Raw genomic sequence first — 21,873 nt, 5'->3', positions numbered from 1 at the left:
GGGTTGCATGAAGCTGTGGTAATATTGCTGTATGCAGACAGTGCACAGCAATGTAAACGTTACTACTGGTAGCAAGTTACTGCGAGTTTTGTTATTAGTGCAACCTGTGGTGCTCAAGTACTGCTGGTGTTACTACGATGCCAAGCATTGTACGCTGTTACCATAGCAATACTCATGTTACCCGAGTCATACTAATAATGGAACTCATGGTAACCTGCAGCCGGTAGTAACGCTAATATTGCTGTGCACTGTCTGTGTACAGCAATATTACCACAGCATCATGCGTCAACCCCCAAATCTCACATGTGAATTAATATTTTCTACGTATCAAACAAAATCCTGTGATGTTAGAACAAAATGTTCATTAAAACACAGTTTACAGGCTGACAGCCACTCGCTCATGTATTTTCTGATGCCTCCTCAGCTCTGACTGGTGTGAGAAGCTCTTGTTACAATCTGAGCAACTAAATGGCTTTTCTCCTGTGTGAGTTCTCTGATGCTGAGTAAGATATGCCTTTTTTGAAAAACATTTATCACATTCTGTACATTTAAATGGCTTCACTCCAGTGTGAATTCTTTGGTGTGAATTGAGAGATGATTTTGTAGCAAAACATTTCTGACATTCAGAGCATGAAAAAGTCTTCTCTCCAGTATGATTCCTCTCATGGCTTATAAGGGCTGTCTTGTCAGTGAAAGATTTGTCACATTCAGAGCAGGAAAAAGGCTTCTCTCCAGTATAAACTCTCTGATGCCTTATAAAGGATGATTGGTCAGAGAAAGATTTGACACATTCTGAACACGAAAAAGGCTTCTCTCCAGTATGAATCCTCAGATGGGTTGTAAGAAATGATTTCTTAGAGAAAGATTTGTCACATTCAGAGCAGGAAAAAGGCTTCTCTCCAGTATGAATCCTCTGATGCCTTATAAAGGATGATTTGTCAGTGAAAGATTTGACACATTCTGAACACGAAAAAGGCTTCTCTCCAGTATGAATCCTCTGATGGGTTGTAAGAAATGATTTCTTAGAGAAAGATTTGTCACATTCTGAGCAGGAAAAAGGCTTCTCTCCAGTATGAAGCCTCTGATGAAGCCTGAGGTATTCCTTGCGGCTGAAAGATTTTTGACACTCAGAACAGGAAAATGGCTTCTCTCTGGTGTGGATACTCTGGTGTGCTTTAAGGTTTGACTTTTTAGTGAAATATTTTTCACACTCTGAACAGAAAAATGACTTCTCCCCCGTGTGACTCCTCTGGTGTTTAATAAGCTCTGACTGATAAGTGAAGCTTTTCTCACACTCTGAGCAGTGATGCGGCTTGTCTCCTCTGTGACTCATCATGTCCTGGAGGTACTTTTTGCTCCTGCAATTGAAGATATTATATATTATTGTTACTATGTTCCCAGAAGCTTTGACAGCATATCAAACAAAAAATAGGTATGCCTAAAAATTATACTTCAAACAGAATAATCCATAATGCTGCTTGTTTCTTACCAGATTGTCATTCACAAGAATTACACAAAAAATTGTACTCTAAAAAATTGCAATTTGAATAATTTGCTCCAAATAAATCCACCTATTGCACCTGCTGATATTGTATTCAGAACACATACAGGTGGGGTGATGTGGGAACACCCTGGAGGGAAACAAAAACACAAAGACAATAGGAGCTCTGATGGTGTAGTACGTCACAGTAGTTAGTGAGTTAGTAGAGTATAAAATGGTACTCACAAAGGAAGGTTGCAGATGTGCAACCAACCACTGTAGGCAGGTGAAGATGCAAAAACCTGACTCCACTCGGGTGTCCAGGTAAACAGGAAGTGGTCGCTCTCCTGATACAAAATGTTCTAGATGGTGGGCAGGGTGGTGTCCCAGCCCCAATCAAGTAGACTACTCCTCCCGTAGGGGGGGTATGCGATAAAAAGGGCAAAAGAGGCGCCTAAAATGTGATAAAACTGCATTAATACTAGAGGCGCTTATAGCTCTGGCTTAAATACACTGTGGCACTGTATATGGTCTGAGGAAGTCGGCTGAGACCCACGAAATGTGTTGCCAAGTGCATATTAAAGTTTGTTACTATTATTAAAATTTGTCTTCCTTGAGGTAAGCCACCTGATATTTTTTTTTTTCATTTGAGCTGTTTTTAATTTTGTTTTATCACGTTTTGGGCGCCTCTTTTCCCCTTTGTACTGCATCCAGAAATACATTCATTTTAATTGTCCTAAGAAATCACAGCTGCTGCATGTAGACATTAGAGAGATGTTGCAAACATAGATTTTTCTGTTTGCGGATGGCGAATGCGAATATCCGCAAATGTTCGCGAACAGGTGAATCTGGCGAACCGCCATAGTTTTCAATGGGCAGGCGAATTTTAAAACCTACAAAGACGGTTTCTGGCCACAAAAGTGATGAAAAAGTTGTTTCAAGGGGTCTAACGCCTGGACTGTGCCATGTCAGAGGGGGATCTATGCCAAAAGTCTCACCAAAAATTATGGAGTTGACTCAAAGTCGGATTTTAATCCCAAAAGGGCAGGAAACACATTATGCACAGCTTTGGGTGTCAGTGGGCTGTGGAGTGTCTCACACAGAGAAATGCAATACTACTATCAGAATACAGTGAAATAATAACGCACTGGAGTGGTTTTGTGCCTACAACTTAATGTAGCAACAGCAGTAGTGTGCACATTGCTCTGGGTGTCAGTGGGCTGTGGAGTGTCACACACACACAAAAACACAGGAGACTGATGTGCTAGCTCTCAAAAGGGCTGTTTTGGGATGCTTTCAAAGCAAGTGAGGAACAAGAACACCGGTATAGCTAATGCTTTCCCTACCTATGCTTTCCCCACCTATAAGCAACAAGTCTGACCCTGCTCTCACTAATAGTCAGCAGCCAGCAGAGAATGAATCCAATATGGCCCCATAACTGCTTTTTCATAGGGGGGTGGGGGCAGGAGGGGGTGCTAGCTGATTGGCTGCCATGTGTCTGTTGATTGTGAGGTAAGGGGTCAAAGTTTAGCGCAATTATAATGTATAGGGGGTGAATCAAACAAGCCAAATGTTTGCCACAAAGTCAAACAGTGGATGTTCACAGAATACTGCTCGCCAGTGAACAGATCAGGCTATCTCTACTAGACATCTCTTAATGTCCTCATCACTTAAAGGATAGCAGAGCCGAGCTGGTACAGAAAAATATACCAGCTATATGTGAGTGTGGGGAGGTGTGCAGATGCTTACAGCACCTCCCATGTGACAGCGGACACCCTCCAATTAACCTGTCTATGACCACCTAACGCCAATGGGCGTTACCAAGGCAGCAGCCCCAGGAATTGGCGTCAAGTCCTGGGGCGGGGATTTGCAGGAGATTGCGCGCTGATGCGTACGTATCTCCGCATGGTTGACGGAGCTCCGCTTCGCCATCATTCTCCCAGCTGCGAAACCACCATCTATTTACACTGTACACTGCTGCGATCTACATCAGCGCTGTACTGGGGACAGCCGTGTGACACGGCTGTCCCTTCTGGGAGGCAGGAGAGCTATCGCTGTCATAGCTGAAGCCTATGACAGCCCATCACTGTCATAGTCTGGCTAGGGGTGGGAGGGAAGGAGGGTTAGGAAAAATAAGACAAAAATATGTTTCTTTATTAAAAAAGAATAAATACTTACTAAAAATAAAGAAATATTGAGGGAGTGATCAGACCCAATCAGCAGAAAGCTCTGTTGATGGGGAGAAAAGGTCAGGGGGGGGTCACTTGTGTGCTGAGTTGTACGGCTCTGCAGTGAGCCCTTAAAGCTGCAGTGGCCTAATTAGGGAAAAATAGCCTGGTAATTTGGGGGGTTTAAGCCCAGGGTCCTCAAGTGGTTACGCAATGATAATAGTGACATTCAAATGACTAATGCTAAGCTGTTATCACAATATTGTTAACAATATTCATAACAACAGCAAGAACAGCACCAACATTTACACTTTATGGCTCTTTTACACAATTGCACTCTCCAGCTGCCAGAATAGTGTGCCATGAGTTATGTTGGCATCTTGGTATAGGTCCTTGCCAGGGAGGGCATTATTTTTTACTGGCTCATGCCACTATTCCTCATACCGCTTACCCTCAGATGACTCTGAGTACTGTGCCCTCTGGCCACTCATTGTCAGCTCTCCCCTTCTCTATTATCCCTTGCCAGTCAGTATTTAGTTCTTATTTGACTACTGCCCTTTAAAATTTTAGATTGTTATACCTCTCTTTTAAAATGTTATATCATCTACGTTCTTTTTAAATGACCTATATATATTGCCTCATGACTGGTTACTAAAGTCTGCTAAACTGTATATCCCTTTTATTATTCCTAATTGACTTACCAAATTCTCTTTTGCATGTGGGATTTATTCAGACTCTTTATGTACAATAATACTGTTTACACTTTATTTTTCAAGCAAAAAAACAAAGTTGACGTAAAGAGCAACTGTTGTCAAGAAGTTAAATCTTTCCAGCACATACAAAAAAGTATATCCGAGCCCCAATTCTAGTTTTAATGTTCTCCTTATAACAGGTGCACTTTTGTACAGTATAAAACCCACGCATGTGTCACCCAGTTATGAGAGTTACACTAACTGGTTTATGTAATATCAAACTTATGCACATAATTCATCTTAAAAATCGATACTTAGCTTTAATGTTCTCCCTCTAACAGGTACACTTTTGTATAGTATAACATTCACACATGTGCTACCCAGTCATAGGAGTCATATTTACAAATAACTGGTTTCTGTAATGTCAAACTTATTAACATAATGTATCTTAAAAAAACAAACTAAAGAAAGCAAAATAATACAATGCAATCCTACATACAATGTGTTTAGAGTAATATTGCAGCTCAGTAAATCAGAATGGTCATAGTTACCTGGTAGGATGTAGTATTGGGGCTCCTTATTCCTGGGAAGTCTCTGGTATTCTGCTACCTGACTTAAAGCTGACCCATTTTATATATTCGCTTTCCCTCCATTCACTAGCATGAGGTGGTTTACCATTGGTTGAAAAGGGTTTATTGTGAACAACAAAAGGGGTGTTTACAGTAGGATTAAAGAAGAGTTTTAAGACCTCTTTATTTAAACTCAACCCCACCCAGCAAGGTGATAACTTCATTAACATTCCACCATAGGAACAAAGTTAAAGGTGCTGATCAAAGCTGCATTAACATTATGTACAGATGTAACCACAATACAGAGGTCAGTAGATAGACAGTTTCAGTGTTCTATGCATACACAATAATATATTCAGTGCCTAATTCACAAATACAAATTTGGAAAACACTCTCCCCAAAATCTATTCATTTATTTTTTCTATCATTTTTTTTTGTTCTGACACTAAAATATACAGTATTTAATAGCTAAATACATTCAATATTTGTATACCACAGCACAAAATTCTCCTTCCTACTTTGGAACCATGTTAGCTGTGCTATCCCGTGACCTCCTCTCATTAGGTTCATTTTATACTTTTCTATTTAGCTAAACTTTTTTTTTATTTATTTAAAACAAATTTTAAAATTAAATGAGAAAATAAAAAAACATACTCTTCACTCATTTTATTCAACTTAATTTTAGAGAGCATGTCTGCTGATGTCACAATAATTCACTCTAACCAGACTGACTTGGGCGCAGCATTAGTGGTAATAAAATGCTATTTGTAGTGCCTGGGTAATCCATGCAGGTAATCCTCTAGGTTGATGTTATTCTTGCATTTGAGTCTGTTTTATTCTATACAAGTTTGAAAAAAAAAAACATATTATTATAAAGACTACTGGTCAGCTTACTTTAAAATAAATCAAGAAATTGCATTTATTTCAAATGTATTTAAAATTCTAAAATATGATTAACTGTAACTTTTTTGCAGGATCGTTTAGTACAATATTCTTATCATAACTGTACTAAATGATATAATATACTGGTAATAAGTCTGTCTTAGTATGCTTAAAAAGATAAACTATAACAATGTAATTTTTGCTTATTGATGGTTTATTTATGCTCACCTCTGTTTTATAAAAAATAATACTGACTTATAATGATGTTCATAGTGCTAAAGGTCCTCTTGAATTATGGTTATTATGGTTTGCATAGAAGAATTGTGGCCTGCTCTTCAAGCTGAAAAGTATTGTCTTTGTCACTTAAATGGAAATTCATTGCAGTAAAACTCAGTATTTACAGGTTGGCTTCATATTTTGAGGCCAACTATTGTTTCAAATTAATTGCTTTGCTTTTGTGTGTTGATAAAACAAACAATGCTCGATTCTCCCGCTCAATCATTTCACCGCTCGATTTCTGCGGGCGATTCTCTTATCTTTCGCTCATTTTTCTTATCTTTTTCCATTGTCCTCTATGCAGAAATGATCAGGTGGGAGATCGGAGGTGTCAGAAATTATCTATCGAGCCATCTAAATGGCTCAGAATCTAACCCTGTATTCCCAGCATAATACTGTAAGCCCTAGACACTAAATAAGCATATGCAGAACAGGTGTTTCTGACATACTTGTCTGACAAGATTAGTTGCATGCTTGTTTCTGGTGTGATTTAGACACTGCTGCAGCCAAATAGAACAGCAGTGCTGCCAGGCAACTGGTATTGTTTAAATGGAAATAAATATGGCAGCCTCCATATTCTTCACACTTCACTTGCCCTTTAATTGCTTTGTTTCTGTGTATTGATAAAACAAGCGACACTGAAATGTATCTAACAGAAACTGGCAGGTAGGAGTATGAAAGTTTGACATCAGACAATGAATTATTCCAGATATTGTAAGTAAGCAAGAAACACTCTTCCCATGTGCAGCTAATTGCTCATGTAGAAAGATTTTCTGAAGGGTTAAATAATAACAGTTCCTTAAAGTGACACTGAAGCAAAGAAAAAAAACTCATGATATAATGAATTGGTTGTGTAATACAGATACTTACTAGAACATTAGTAGGAAAGAAAATAGTGTCATATTTTATTTTCAGGTATATAGTTTTTTTTTATAACATTGCATCAATCTCTAATAATTGCAGTTTCCACAATACACTCAGCATTTTAAATGATTTCACAGAGAAGGCTAGTGAACTTTTCTCTGCAGAAAAACCATAAACAAAGAGGAAACAATGAGAGCCAGTTGAGATAAGAAGACAGTGCTGTCCATGACTTTATAAAGTCACAGAGCTCAAAGAAGCTCTTTTGCATAGATAACAACTTAAGTTTCTTAACTCTTCCTGTACAGGAAACAATATGAGACTCATATTTGTGCTAATAATATTTTATTTCTTAGCAGTACTACACATACAAATCATTATATCATAAGTTTATTTTCACTGCAGATTCCCTTTAAACAAAGTGCAGAGAGTATTGCAGTCAAGGTTCCACTAAAGAATATTTGTGCCTTATGTAAGTTTTTGAAAATTCTAAAAGTAGAAAACATTTGTTAAACTTAGAATGCAAAATGCATTGTGCAACACTGATCTCTGTTTATGGCAATTATATTTTTTATTTGTTTATCACCAAAAGTGGCATTTCCATTTAATTAAAAGTGCCTTAGGTTTTCAAAAGGCATTACTTTTCAGATGTTACTATGGAAAAACCAAAACTATATCACATATTGACCAACAAACACACTTAAACTCACCTTTCTAATTTGTTTTTATCAACCCCCCCCCCCATGCTAACAAAACAGTTCAGGCCTATGTAGAAATTGGGGTCCAAGACACCTTCAAAGGTATCTTGCAATATCTGTCTCCAAAATGTCTGCAGCAGAGCCAGTTAGGGACATGACTATATTCTGTTAAAAGAACTGATAAATATGTCAGCACAATCTAAATACTCAAAATGAAAACATTAACATTATAAAATTATGTGGCAAGTAAATTACTGTAATTAATGGAAAAGGCATATCTATACAGAGTACACAAGAATTTACTGATAATATTTAAGATTAAAATACTATCAAAGCAAACATGACCCCCAACAAGAGAGGCAGGGGTCACAGAGAAACCACAACTTTTTGCCATATACCAAAAATGCATGTGGAAACAAATATAATGACAGTCTAGGGTGCTGCTGCGTTTTCCTTAGGCATATGCAATATTGCATAACATTCAAAAAAATAAACAACCTGCCCATTGAAGTCTATGGCGGTTCGCCCATTCACAAACTTTTTGGGAAAATTCAAGTTTGTGTTCGCGAACCAAACATTTTATGACATCACTAGTGATCACTCCCCGTAAGAGAGAGCTTTACAACATCACACACAAAAACTACATTTCTGAGGATCCATTCAGAAACAAAGGTTTCCCCAGCATGTAATGAATGTTTATCTTACAAATATGCTTCACCTGAGCTAGTTTAGAGAAACAACACCTGCATATAAAACCAAATTAAATCCTACTGATTTAAGTCTGACCCATTTTATATTCATGTCTCCTCCATTCACTAGTATGAGGTTGTTTTCCATGATTAAAAAGGATGTACTGTTAACAACAAAAGGTGTGTTTACAGAAGTAAAGTTTCCAAACTTCTTTATCTAAACTAACCCACACCCAGCAAGGTGAAAACTTCATTACCATCCCACAATATGAACAAAAGGCAAATGGAAGAAGCTGATTAAGGTTGGAGATCCTTCAATGACATAACAGATGTAATCACATGTAATAACAAACAACAGATGTAACCATGTAATACAGAGGTCAGCAGAGAATTGGCAGTTTCACGCATACGGAATAATATGTTCAGTAACAAATTCACAAATTTGGAAATCAATCTCCTTAAAATCTTATTAGAAATCTTACATACATATGTGTATCTTTAAATGGAGCCTGTATTTTTATTTATTTGTTGATGGTTTTTTTTTGTATTTTCCATCTCTGACACTTAAGGCGCGTACACACACCGTATTGTTACAAATGAGGGTCAGACCCTCCCGCGGGGCAGTCGTTCTGACAAAAGTAGAATGTGAGTACAGGCTGTCGGCAGGCTGATAAGTCTTATCAGTCTGCCGACAGCTTATCAGTCTGCTGACAGCTTATCAGTCTGCCGACAGCCTTTACTCACGTTCTACTATTGGCAGAACTTCCACCCCACGAGAGCGCCTGACAGACCCGTCATTTGTAACAATACGGGATGTGTATGTGCCTTTAAGGCTCAGCCACACTACAAGTGAGCACTTTGTGAATGAATAGCACTTTTTAAAAATTATTCATATTTACTTTTATTAAAATCGCAGTAAAAATTGCGCAATAATTTTTTGCGTAAGAGATCGTGCAATTGCAGTGATTTTTATGCAATTTTTACCGCAAATTTAATGAAAGTGAATGGGAGCCATTTTTAAAAAGCGATCAGAAAGCGCAAATCAATCACAAATCACTCAGAAAAGCGCTTATAGTGTGGCTGAGCCCTAAAACATATTTAATATCTGAATATATGAAAAACTTGTGTACCACAGCATAAAATTCACCTCCTTACTTTGGCAACTTGTTAGCTATACTATCAGGTGACCTCCTCTCACTAGCAAAATTTCATACATTTCTATGTAACTAAAACTTTTTTTTAATTAAAACAACTTCTAAAATTAAATGAGAAAATAAAAATAATCTTTACTTTAATTTATTAAACTTTTTTTAAAATTAAAAAAATAATAAAAAAAACTTTTAAAACTAAAATAAAAACTTACAAATACTCTTTTGTCTAATTTTTAGAAGTTAAAGTGGACCCAAATTCAAAATACAAGATTTCAGAAATAAAATCTATTTTCTAAATTATAATAATAAATAGCAGCCTTTTTTCAGCTGCATGATGACAAATATAAAATATTTTACATTTATTGGAGGAACCCCTCCCTTCCTTTCAAATTGCCGGGATTTTTCCGGCAAACTGGTGGAGTAGATGGTGTCCGGCAATGGAGGAATTGCTAATGGCTGCCCCCAGTATAATCCTAGTTATGAAAAGAGAAGGGTGAAAAGCATGCACTGAAATGCTCATAGGTTTGAAGGGGTGTTTATTTATCTTTGTATGTGTCAGAGTGGAGCAACTAAATATTTTTTATTAAAAAAATGTTTGGTTTGGGTCCGCTTTAAATCTAGAACAGCTGCTGCTACTAGCACACCAGATCATTAAAGCCAGTCAGAGTCCGTTTTTTTATACTATACAACTTTGAAAAATAAAATTATTATGCAGAAAACTGATCAATTTACTTTAAATTAAATCAATAAATTGCATTTAATTCAACCACTTATAGACCACAGGCTTATCTGTGAGAACTGATCACTCTCTGAGCCTCTCCAGGGGACAGTCGAGTGACATGGCTGTCCCCAGTACAGTGCTGCCGTAGATTACAGCGCTGTGCAATGTAAATAGATGGCAGTTTTGCCGTCTAATGCTGGGTACACACTATGAGATTTTATGGTCGATTTACTGTCAGATCGATTATTTCCAACATGGTAGATTTGCTTTCCGATCGATTTCCAAGCATTTTCCGATCGATTTCCTATTAAAGTTGGTAGATATCGATCGGAAAATGCTCGGAAATCGATCGGAAAGCAAATCGACCATGTTGGAAATAATCGATCTGACAGTAAATCGACCATAAAATCTCATAGTGTGTACCCAGCATAACAGTCTGCTAGAAGCGATCTCTATGGTTAAACTGATGACAGAGCAGAGCTCCTTCACTCAAGCGGGGATGTGCACACATTAGCGCACGTGTTCCCCTGCAAAACCTTGACGCCTTTAAACATTAGGCTGTCCTGAGGCTGCCACCTTCCCAACTTCAATCGGCATTAGGCAGTTGGGATGAAGTTAAAAGTCTAAAATATCATGAGCTGTAACATTTCTCAGACTATTTTAGTACAATATTCTTTATTGTGAAGTAAAAGTTTCAAAAGAGTATTAGCACTATGCAGTTGCAAAGTGGCTGCACTGCGCAGGCACAAAGTACACTCCTACACAAGTAGCACAGGCTGCTCATGCACACCTTTTTTCTCCATGCATAGCTTTTTTTCTCTGTGTATAAGTGACTTCATAATGCTGTGCAGGAGCAAAACCACTGGTGCCTGGGCAGTGCGGCTTCACTTGTACATGCAGGGAAGCATGGCAGCAAAGATAGAGACGGTTCCGATCAGAGGGTTCATGGAGGATTGGAGAAGCCTCTGGATAACCCAGAGTTTTCCCCTTACTGAGGTAAGTATCTAACTAAAAACAAAAAATTCAGGTGTATGTTAAACCAACCTTTCTAATATTTTATCAAAATCCCCTCATGCCACAAAAACAGCTAAAACACTTTAACCACTTAAGGACCACGGGCTTAACCCCCCCCCCCCCCCCCCCCAGTGACCAGGCCATTTTTTGCTAATTAGGCCACTGCAGCTTTAGGGCTCTCTGCAGGGCCGTACAACTTAGCACACAAGTGACCCCCCCCTTTTCTGCCCATTAACAAAGCTCTCTGTTGGTGGGGTCTGATCACTCCCCCAGTGTTTATTTATTTTTTGATAAATATTTATTTCCTTTTTTTCTAATAAAATCTACTATTTTAAAAAAATGTATTCTCCCTCCCTCTCTCCCCTGTCATCCAATTTCAGCGATTGGCTGTGATCGGCTGAAGACCATCACAGCGGATTACTTTAGTGCCTCCCAGGGGGACAGCCGTGTACAGTGCTACCTTAGATCACAGCGCTGTACAGTGGTATTAGACGGCGGTTTCACTGTCTAACAGTCTCCTAGTGGCGATCGCTGCTAGGAGACTGATGGCGGAGCGGAGCTCCATCATCCAAGCAGAGAGGCGTGTGCATCGGCGTGCGCGATCTCCTGCAAGACAAGACCCCAGTACTGCACGCCGATCGGCATTAGGCGGTCCTGGGGTTGCCTCCGAGTCCACGCCAATTGGGGTGGAGTGGTCATAAAGTAGTTAAAGGTATGATGATATCTGGCATCAAAATGTCTGCAGCAGATGCAGTTAGAAAAATGACTACATACTGTCAAAAGTATTTATGAATGTAGTAGCACTATTTAAAGTCTTAAAAATTAAACATTAATATTATAAAATAATACAGAAAGTAAATTGAAAATGTTTTATAATTAGTATTGAAAGGAACATATGTACAACAGAGTAAACACATGGGGCTTGATTCACAAAACTGTGATAACTCATATCACAGCCGTTTTTGCGCGGTTTTGCTGGCAAACGCAAATTTTCACATGCAAATGATATTGTTTGCAGGGGAAACCGCGCAATTGCACGTGCAAATTCGTGGTCACGTGCAAACGTAAAAATGTGCGTGAAAACAGCCGTGACATGAGTTATCACAGTTTAGTGAATCAAGCCCATAGAATTTACTTATGTGGTATAAGAGTGAAGGGCTATCACAGCCAACATGTCCCACAATAAGAGATAGAGGGGCTGATGAAATTAACATTTTCTCCTAGGAGATAAATTTTCTCCTTCTGTTTTAAATAACTTTTCGCATTATGCAATTGAAAAAGTGCAATTTTATTGATAAGGTGGGAAATTATCACCTAGGAGAAAACGTAAGCAAAAAAGTGAATAAGGACCAGAGAGCATCATCACACCAGTTGCGTAACTAGATTGGGCCCCCAGTGAAACTTTGTTGGCCCCTCCCCCAATGTTAACACACCTTCCTTTGCCTCCCGTTGATGCCTTTCACAGCTGTGGTGCCCAGCTCACAAGGGCTATAAAACAAGTGTGGCAATCATGATCTTCACACCCATAACAAGCGTAACCACAAAAATGCCTGATCTGAAGTATAGTCCCATGTATCAGAGGAAGGGAGGGTTAGTGTTACGATGCTGGGTGCGAGCAGACCCTGTTGAGTCAGTCACAGGAGGTTGGCGTTGGCTCTCTGAGGGTATGGAGTCTAAGTGGCCACGGGTCTTCACCAGAGCACCCCGCAAGGGATGATGGGCCTGCTACCCTAGCAAGAAGTGGATTACTTTGCTGCCTGGTGGCCACCAGGTCACGACCCCTGGGATTGCCCCACCACTAACCAAAGAGAACAGGAGATGCCGCAATGTGGAGTCGTTCAGGATCAGATGAATCGTAGTCGAGGCCGGCACAGGCGGAAGACAACGTAGACGGAGATAGAAGCCAAGAGTTAGGGCAGGCAGCAAACAAATGTTGTCAGAGAACTATAGCCAATTTCAGGACAGATAGCAAATGGAGAAGTTGGGATCAAGGATCAGTACCGGAACAGCAATACAAACAAACAAGCACAGAATTCCCCTCACTGGCTTAGCCCAAGCTGTGAGAACAAACAGCACTGCCAGTGAGGTGAGTTGGCCTTAAATAGACCTAAGGTTTGAAAATGGGCACCAAAACTGTTGGGACGAAACTAGCATAATGTTTTAGACTTTATTCCCTTCCTCAGGTCCCCATTATTCTGTCCTGAAACACTGAGCTAGTCTTTATGTATGTTCTGCTGATTGTATAAATCAGATAACCGTACTAGGATGAGCCCTGTTTTTTTTTTTCCAATAGAAGATGCAGTGGCAATCAAACTAAAGATACAAATTATAGAATAACACTTCAAACAATGTATCCAACAAAGAACACATATTAACCAATTAACCTTCCTGGATGTAAAAGTTACGTCCAGGAGGCCATGTGCGCTCCCGTGTGCCCCCGCGGCCGATCGCGCGCATTCATGTGCGCTCCCAGCCCGCGGTTCGTTAGCCAGGCAATCAGTGAATTGGGCTATGGTGCCGATCACTGATTCCTCTCCCCCGTAGAAAAAGCGACAGCTTCTCTCGGAAGCTTCACTTTTTCTGGCTCTAGCGTCCCTCTAAGCGTACATGTTACGCTTAGAGTGACGTCACTAAACAAACTCATGGCTGCCATCTTGTGGCCAAAAAGTAAAACTACACCTAAATGTAAAAAATATAAAAAGAATCATATATTTACATTTAAAAATGACAATTTACATCCCACCCTCCAAAAAATACCCACATAAAATGTTTAATAAAAAAAACAAAAAACATTACAATAAAAAAAACAAAAACACATGTAAATATTTACCTCAGGGTCTAAACTTTTTAAATATCAAAGTAAAGATGAAATATTTACACTTTTTCTTTTAATTATAAGCTTGTAAATAGTGATGGATGCAAAACGGAAAAAATGCACTTTTATTTCCAAATAAAATATTGTCGCCATAAATTGTGATTGGGACATAATTTAAATTGTTTAATAACCGGGACAAATAGGCAAATACAATACGTGGGTTTTAATTATGGAGGCATGTATTATTTTAAAACTATAATGGCTGAAAACTGAGAAATAATGAATTTTTTCCTTTTTTTCTTATTTTTCCTGTTAAAATGCATTTACAGTAAAGTGGCTCTTAGCAAAATGTACCCCCCAAAGAAAGCCTAATTGGTGGCGGAAAAAACAAGATATAGATCAGTTCATTGTGATAAGTAGTGATAAAGTTATAGGCTTATGCATGGGAGGTGAACATTGCTCGGATGCATAAAGTGAAAACGACTGAATGCGAAGTGGTTAAAGAATCTACAGTTTTTATTAAAAAGAACTTAAATTTCACAACCACCTCCATCAATTAGCATATAAAACACATACAACAAATTAAAACGTGCCAAATGTTAACTACCCACCACCCTTAGTCGATGATGGCCTCCAAGACTTTCAACTTCAAATTGACATAATTTATCTAAACCTAATAACAAACAAAAATGCATGCAAATATAGAAAAAAAAATTAGAATTACTTCTTATCAAAGTTAATAATACCAAGGGCAAGTTACAGATAATAAACCTAACACTACATGATAAAATGGGTATCCTTCTATTATTACAGTCCATCGTGCACATAATGTAAACAGATATATTAATAAAAATGGCAGGTTTTCATGTACCAGCTGATCACAGTTTACTTAATTTGCAATTTTCTTAATACGTCACAAAAAGTAATATACATTTGTTCTGTCCTGTGATCTCTGATGGTGGATTAAGCCTCTGAGGGTTGCATGAAGCTGTGGTAATATTGCTGTATGAAGACAGTGCACAGTAATATAAACGTTACTACTGGTAGCAAGTTACTGCGAGTTTTGTTATTAGTGCAACCTGTGGTGCTCGAATACTGCTGGTGTTGTTATGATGCCAAGCATTGTACGCTGTTACCATAGCAATACTCTTGTTACCCGAGTCATACTAATAATGGAACTCATGATAACCTGCAGCCGGTAGTAACGCTAATATTGCTGTGCACTGTCTGTGTACAGCAATATTACCACAGCATCATGCGTCAACTCCCAAATCTCACATGTGAATTAATATTTTCTACTTATCAAACAATATCCTGTGATGTTAGAACAAAATGTTCATTGAAACACAGTTTACAGGCTGACAGCCACTCGCTCATGTATCTTCTGATGCCTCCTCAGATCTGACTGGCATGAGAAGCTCTTGTTACACTCTGAGCAACTAAATGGCTTTTCTCCTGTGTGAGTTCTCTGATGCTGAGTAAGATATGCCTTTTTTGAAAAACATTTATCACATTCTGTACATTTAAATGGCTTCACTCCAGTGTGAATTCTTTGGTGTGAATTGAGAGATGATTTTGTAGCAAAACATTTCTGACATTTAGAGCATGAAAAAGTCTTCTCTCCAGTATGATTCCTCTCATGGCTTATAAGGGCTGTCTTGTCAGTGAAAGATTTGTCACATTCAGAGCAGGAAAAAGGCTTCTCTCCAGTATGAACCCTCTGATGCCTTATAAAGGATGATTTGTCAGAGAAAGATTTGACACATTCTGAACACGAAAAAGGCTTCTCTCCTGTATGAATCCTCCGATGGGTTGTAAGAGATGATTTCTTAGAGAAAGATTTGTCACATTCAGAGCAGGAAAAAGTCTTCTCTCCAGTATGCATCCTCTGATGATTTATAAGGGTTGACTTCTCAGTGAAAGAATCGGCACATTCTGAGCAGGAAAAAGGTTTCTCTCCAGTATGAATCCACTGATGCTTTGTAAGGGATGACTTCTCAGTGAAAGATTTGTCACATTCTGAGCACCAAAAAGGCTTTTCTCCAGTATGAATCCTCTGATGGTTTGTAAGATTTGATTTGTCAGAGAAAGATTTGTCACATTCTGAGCAGGAAAAAGGCTTCTCTCCAGTATGAAGCCTCTGATGAAGCCTGAGGTATTCCTTGCGGCTGAAAGATTTTTGACACTCAGAACAGGAAAATGGCTTCTCTCCAGTGTGGATCCTCTGGTGTGCTTTAAGGTTTGACTTTTTAGTGAAATGTTTTTCACACTCTGAACAGAAAAATGGCTTCTCCCCGGTGTGGATCCTCTGGTGTTTAATAAGCTCTGACTGATAAGTGAAGCTTTTCTCACACTCTGAGCAGTGATGCGGTTTGTCTCCTCTGTGACTCATCATGGGCTGCTAGAGATACTTTTTGCTCCTGCAATTGAAGATATTATATATTATTGTTACTATGTTCCCAGAAGCTTTGACAGCATATCAAACAAAAAATAGGTATGCCATAAAATTATACTTCATTTGATAATCACTTTTAGGACACTTGTAATTAACACAGAATAATCCATAATGCTGCTTGTTTTTTACCAGATCGTCATTTACAATAATTACACAAAAAATTGTACTCTAAAAAATTGCAATTTGAATAATTTGCTCCAAATAAATTCACCTATTGCACCTGCTGATATTGTAATCAGAACACATACAGGTGGGGTGATGTGGGAACACCCTGGAGGGAAACAAAAACACAAAGACAATAGGAGCTCTGATGGTGTAGTATGTCACAGTTGTTAGTGAGTTAGTAGAGTATAAAATGGTACTCACAAAGGAAGGTTGCATATGTGCAACCGACCACTGTAGGCAGGTGAAGATGCAAAAACCTGACTCTACTCGGGTGTCCAGGTAAACTGGATGTGGTCGCTCTACTGATACAAAATGTTCTAGATGGTGGTCAGGGTGGTGTCCCAACCCAATCAAGTAGACTACTCCTCCCGTAGGGGGTGTGCGATAAAAAGGGCAAAAGAGGCACCCAAAATGTGATAAAACTGCATTAATACTAGAGGCGCTTATAGCTCTGGCTTAAATACACTGTGGCACTGTATATAGTCTGAGTAAATCGGTTGAGACCCACAAAATGTGTTGCCAAGTGCATATTAAAGTTTGTTACTATTACTCAAATTTGTCTTCCTTGAGGTAAGCCACCTGATAGTTTTTTTTTCATTTGAGCTGTTTTTAATTTTGTTTTATCACGTTTTGGGCGCCTCTTTTCCCCTTTGTACTGCATCCAGAAATACATTTATTTTAATTGTCCTAAGAAATCACAGCTGCTGCATGTAGAAATTAGAGAGATGTTGCAAACATAGATTTTTCTGTTTGCAAACGGTGAATGCGAACTTCCGCAAATGTTTGCGAACAGGCGAATCTGGCTAACCGCCATAGTTATCAATGGGCAGGTGAATTTTAAAACCAACAAAGACGGTTTCTGGCCACAAAAGTGATGAAAAAGTTGTTTCAAGGGGTCCAACGCCTGGACTGTGCCATGTCAGAGGGGGATCTATGCCAAAAGTCTCACCAAAAATTATGGAGTTGACGCAAAGTCGGATTTTAATCCCAAAAGGGCAGGAAACACATTATGCACAGCTTTGGGTGTCAGTGGGCTGTGGAGTGTCTAACACAGAGAAATGCAATAGTACTATCAGAATACAGTGAAATAATAATGCACTGGAGTTGTTCTGTGCCTGCAACTTAATGTAGCAACAGCAGCAGTGTGCACACGGCTCTGGGTGTCAGTGGGCTGTGAAGTGTCACACACACAAAAACACAGGAGACTGATGTGCTAGCTCTCAAAAGGGCTGTCTGGGATGCTTTCAAAGCAAGTGAGGAACAAGAACACAGGCCTAGCGAATGCTTTTCCCACCTATCAGCAGCAAGTCTGACCCTGCTCTCACTAACAGTCAGCAGCCAGCAGAGAATGAATCCAATATGGCCCCACAACTGCTTTTTCATAGGGGGATGGGGGGCGCAGGAGGGGGTGCTAGTTGATTGGCTGCCATGTGTCTGCTGATTGTGAGGTAAGGGGTCAAAGTTAAGCGCAATTATAATGTATAGGGGGTGAATCAAACAAGCCAAATGTTCGGCACAAAGTCGAACAGTGGATGTTCACAGAATACTGCTCGCCAGCGAACAGATCAGACCATCTCTACTAGACATCTCTTAATGTCCTCATCACTTAAAGGATAGAGGGCTGAGCTGGTACAGAAAAATGTACCAGGAAAAGCTTATCTATGGCCTACTATATATGTTGATTCTAAGATTCAAGAAGTCTAATCTCTTATCTAACTCTCACATGGATAAATGAATAGTGACTATTAATGTTGTTGTACTAGGGCATTGTCTAGAAACCTAAGGCCCATACACACGTCGGATTTTAGCGAACGACCCGTCGTTTGAACGTTCCGTCGTTCGGACGTTTTCGCGTCAAATCCGACGTGTGTACAGACTATCGTTCGGGTGATAAGACTGGTTACCAGCGATCCGCCCGGCGGATCGTTGGTAACCAGTCTTATCACCCGAACGATAGTCTGTACACACGTCGGATTTGACGCGAAAACGTCCGAACGACGGAACGTTCAAACGACGGGTCGTTCGCTAAAATCCGACGTGTGTATGGGCCTTTAGTGTTGTTGTTGCCTGGCTTGAACTCTCCATTGTTACATTACATCACTTGGACCTACAAAGTAATAAGATAAGTATATTACTGTTATTGTACAAGAATACCTCAGAAAGAACTGTGAAAAGTAATTTTCAGCTGTTTAGTATAGTTTAGTTTAGTTTAGTTTAGAATTAGTTTAATTATATTAGTTAAGTCATAACATTAATATCTGAATAATTAATTGGAATTGGGAAAGCAAGACGTATACCAAAATATCTACATGTACTCTATGTAGCCCAACTCAATGTAGTTTAACAGCTAAGTGAGATAGCAGTGATCCTGTGGGGACGGCAAGTATATAGGAATAATACTTAAAGAGGATGCGTCCTCTGGAGTCTCTGTAGGGAGGATTTAAGGCCCCCATTCTCCAGAGGTACTGCTCCTACTAAACCTTAATTAACAATACATTTTAGGAATTCGTTAGAATGTAACTAACAGGATCACTGTTTAAAATAACAAAAATGACATTTAGGTTATTTTGGAAAGATAGGTGCTATTAGGCCTACAAAGATAAATAAACAATCCTTTCTTTAAAAATGTATGGTTTAAAATTGATTTAAACATTTTTTCTTGAAATTTGCACTATTTGCATACTTACGCGCTATTTACGCGTTTTTTACGCGTTTTTCATGCGTTTACTAGGCGTTTTCTGTGCGTTTAGCGATTTTTGCACGTTTTCGCGTGTTTAAGTGGCATTTGACGCGTTTTTTTACGCGTTTACGCGTTATTATGCGTAAAACCTCATTGGGTTGCACTCATGCGTATTTTTATGCGTATTCTTGCGTAAAAATACTGAATGACTATTAAAGTGTAGAGATGCACATATTTAACCTTTTAAGAACTAAATAGCAACAAGTATACTAAACTCAGCAATCATCTTAAGAGATACTAGCCATTGATTTATAAGGGAAAGTTATTATACACTGTTTATGTATAACTGAAACTGAATGTATATTTGAAAAATCAACAGTATATTTCTCATTGGACTGCTGTAATGTAAAAAGTAAGTTTATTTTTATATTGTTTTAATATGTCTTGGCATATTGTTAAAATTTTTTGGAAATTCCAATAAAAAATATTGAAAATGAAAAATGTACCAGATATATGTGAGTGTGGTGAGGTGTGAAGATGCTTACAGCACCTCCCATGTGGGCGTGACCAAGGCGGCAGCCCCAGGACCACCTAACGCCAATTGGCGTCAAGTCCTGGGGCGGGGATTTGCAGGAGATCACGCGCCTATGCGTGCGTATCTCTGCATGGATGATGGAGCTCCGCTCCGCCATCAGTCTCCCAGCTGCGAAACTGCCATCTATTTACACTGTACACTGCTGCGATCTACAGCAGCGCTGTACTGGGGACAGCTGTGTGACATGGCTGTCCCTTCTGGGATGCAGGAGAGCTATCGCTGTCATACGCTGAAGCCTATGACAGCCCATCACTGTCATAGGCTGGCTAGGGGTGGGAGGGAAGGAGGGTTAGGAAAAATAAAACAAAAATATGTTTATTTATTAAAAAAGAATAAATACTTACATAAAAATAAATGAACATTGAGGGAGCGTTCAGACCCCATCAGCAGATAGCTCTGTTGATGGGGAGAAAAGTAACGGAATCACTTGTGTGCAGAGTTGTACGGCCGTGCAGTGAGCCCTTAAAGCTGCAGTGACCTAATTTGGGAAAAATAGCCTGGTCATTTGGGGGGTAAGCCCAGGGTCCTCAAGTGGTTAAGCAGTGGTAATAGTGAAATTCAAATGACTAATGCTGAGCTGTTATTACAATACTGTTAACAATATACATAACAACAGCAAGAACAGCACCAACATTTACACTTTATGCCTCTTTTACACATACACAAGTGCACTCTCCAGCTGCCAGAATAGTGTGCCATTAGTTAGCAGGCTTCTTGGCATCTTGGTACAGGTCCTTGCCAGGGAGGGCTTTATTTTTACTGGCTCATGCCACTATTCCTCATACCACTTACCCTCAGATGACTCTGAGTACTGTGCCCTCTGGCCACTCATTGTCAGCTCTCCCATTCTCTATTATCGCTTGCCAGTCAGTATTTAGTTCTTATTTGACTACTGCCCTTTAAAATGTTAGATTGTTATACCTCTCTTTTAAAATGTTACATTATCTACATTCTTTTTAACTGACCTATATATTGCCTCATTACTGGTTACTAAAGTCTGATAAACTGTACATCCCTTTTATTATTCCTAATTTATTTATCAGATTCTCTTTTGCACGTGGGATTTTTTCAGCCTCTTAATGTACAATAATACCGTTTACACTTTATTTTTAAAGCAAAAACAAAGTTGAAGTAAAGAGCAACTGTTGTCAAGAAGTTAAATCTTTTAACCTTCCTGGCGGTAAGCCCGAGCTGAGCTCGGGCTATGCCGCCGAAAGGCACCGCTCAGGCCCCGCTGGGTCGATTTGCTTGATTTTTTTTTTGCTGCACGCAGCTAGCACTTTGCTAGCTGCGTGCAGTGCCCGATCACCGCCATTACCCGTCGATCCGCCGCTATCCGCGTCGCCGCAGCCGCCCCCCCCCTCCCCAGACCCCGTGCGCTGCCTGGCCAATCAGTGCCAGGCAGCGCTGTGGGGTGGATCGGAATCCCCTTTGACGTCACGGCGTCGATGACGTCATCCCACCCTGTCGCCATGGCGACTGGGGAAGCCCTCCAGGAGATCCCGTTCTTTGAACGAGATCTCCTGATCTCCGATCGCCGGAGGCGCTACATGAAAAAAAAAATTTAAAAAATGACTTTGCTGCCCCCTGGCGGATGTTGACAAACCGCCAGGAGGGTTAAGCACATACAAAAAAAGTATATCCCAGGCCTAACTCTAGTTTTAACGTTCTCCTTATAACAGGTGTACTTTTGTACAGTATAAAACTCACTCACACATGTCACCCTGTTATGAGAGTTACACTTACTGGTTTATGTAATATCAAACTTATGAACATAATTCATCTTAAAAATCGATACTTAATGTTAAAATCGATACTTAATGTTCTCCCTCTAAAAGGTACACTTTTGTATAGTATAACATTTACATATGTGCTACCCAGTCATAAGAGTCATATTTACAAATAACTGGTTTCTGTAATGTCAAACTTATTAACATAATTTATCTTAAAAATACAAACTAA

At 39.3% G+C, this 21,873-nt stretch overlaps 1 protein-coding gene across 1 annotated transcript; it reads right to left on the bottom strand.

The window, feature by feature from the left end:
- Positions 1-376: 376 nt before the first annotated feature.
- LOC137562127 (zinc finger protein 271-like) lies at positions 377-16,408 on the bottom strand. Its single transcript, XM_068273459.1, has 2 exons — positions 15,506-16,408; positions 377-1,186 (listed from the first exon to the last, which is right to left on the bottom strand). Exons 1-2 carry the CDS (start codon positions 16,406-16,408, stop codon positions 377-379), a joined length of 1,713 nt encoding a protein of 570 aa, XP_068129560.1.
- Between the last annotated feature and the right edge of the window lie 5,465 nt (positions 16,409-21,873).

Source organism: Hyperolius riggenbachi, chromosome 3 (assembly GCF_040937935.1).
Source record: "Hyperolius riggenbachi isolate aHypRig1 chromosome 3, aHypRig1.pri, whole genome shotgun sequence".
Taxonomy (NCBI): Eukaryota; Metazoa; Chordata; class Amphibia; order Anura; family Hyperoliidae; genus Hyperolius; species Hyperolius riggenbachi.
The sequence above is the reverse complement of the archived record's forward strand: the minus strand, read 5'-3'. Positions and strand labels throughout refer to the sequence as shown.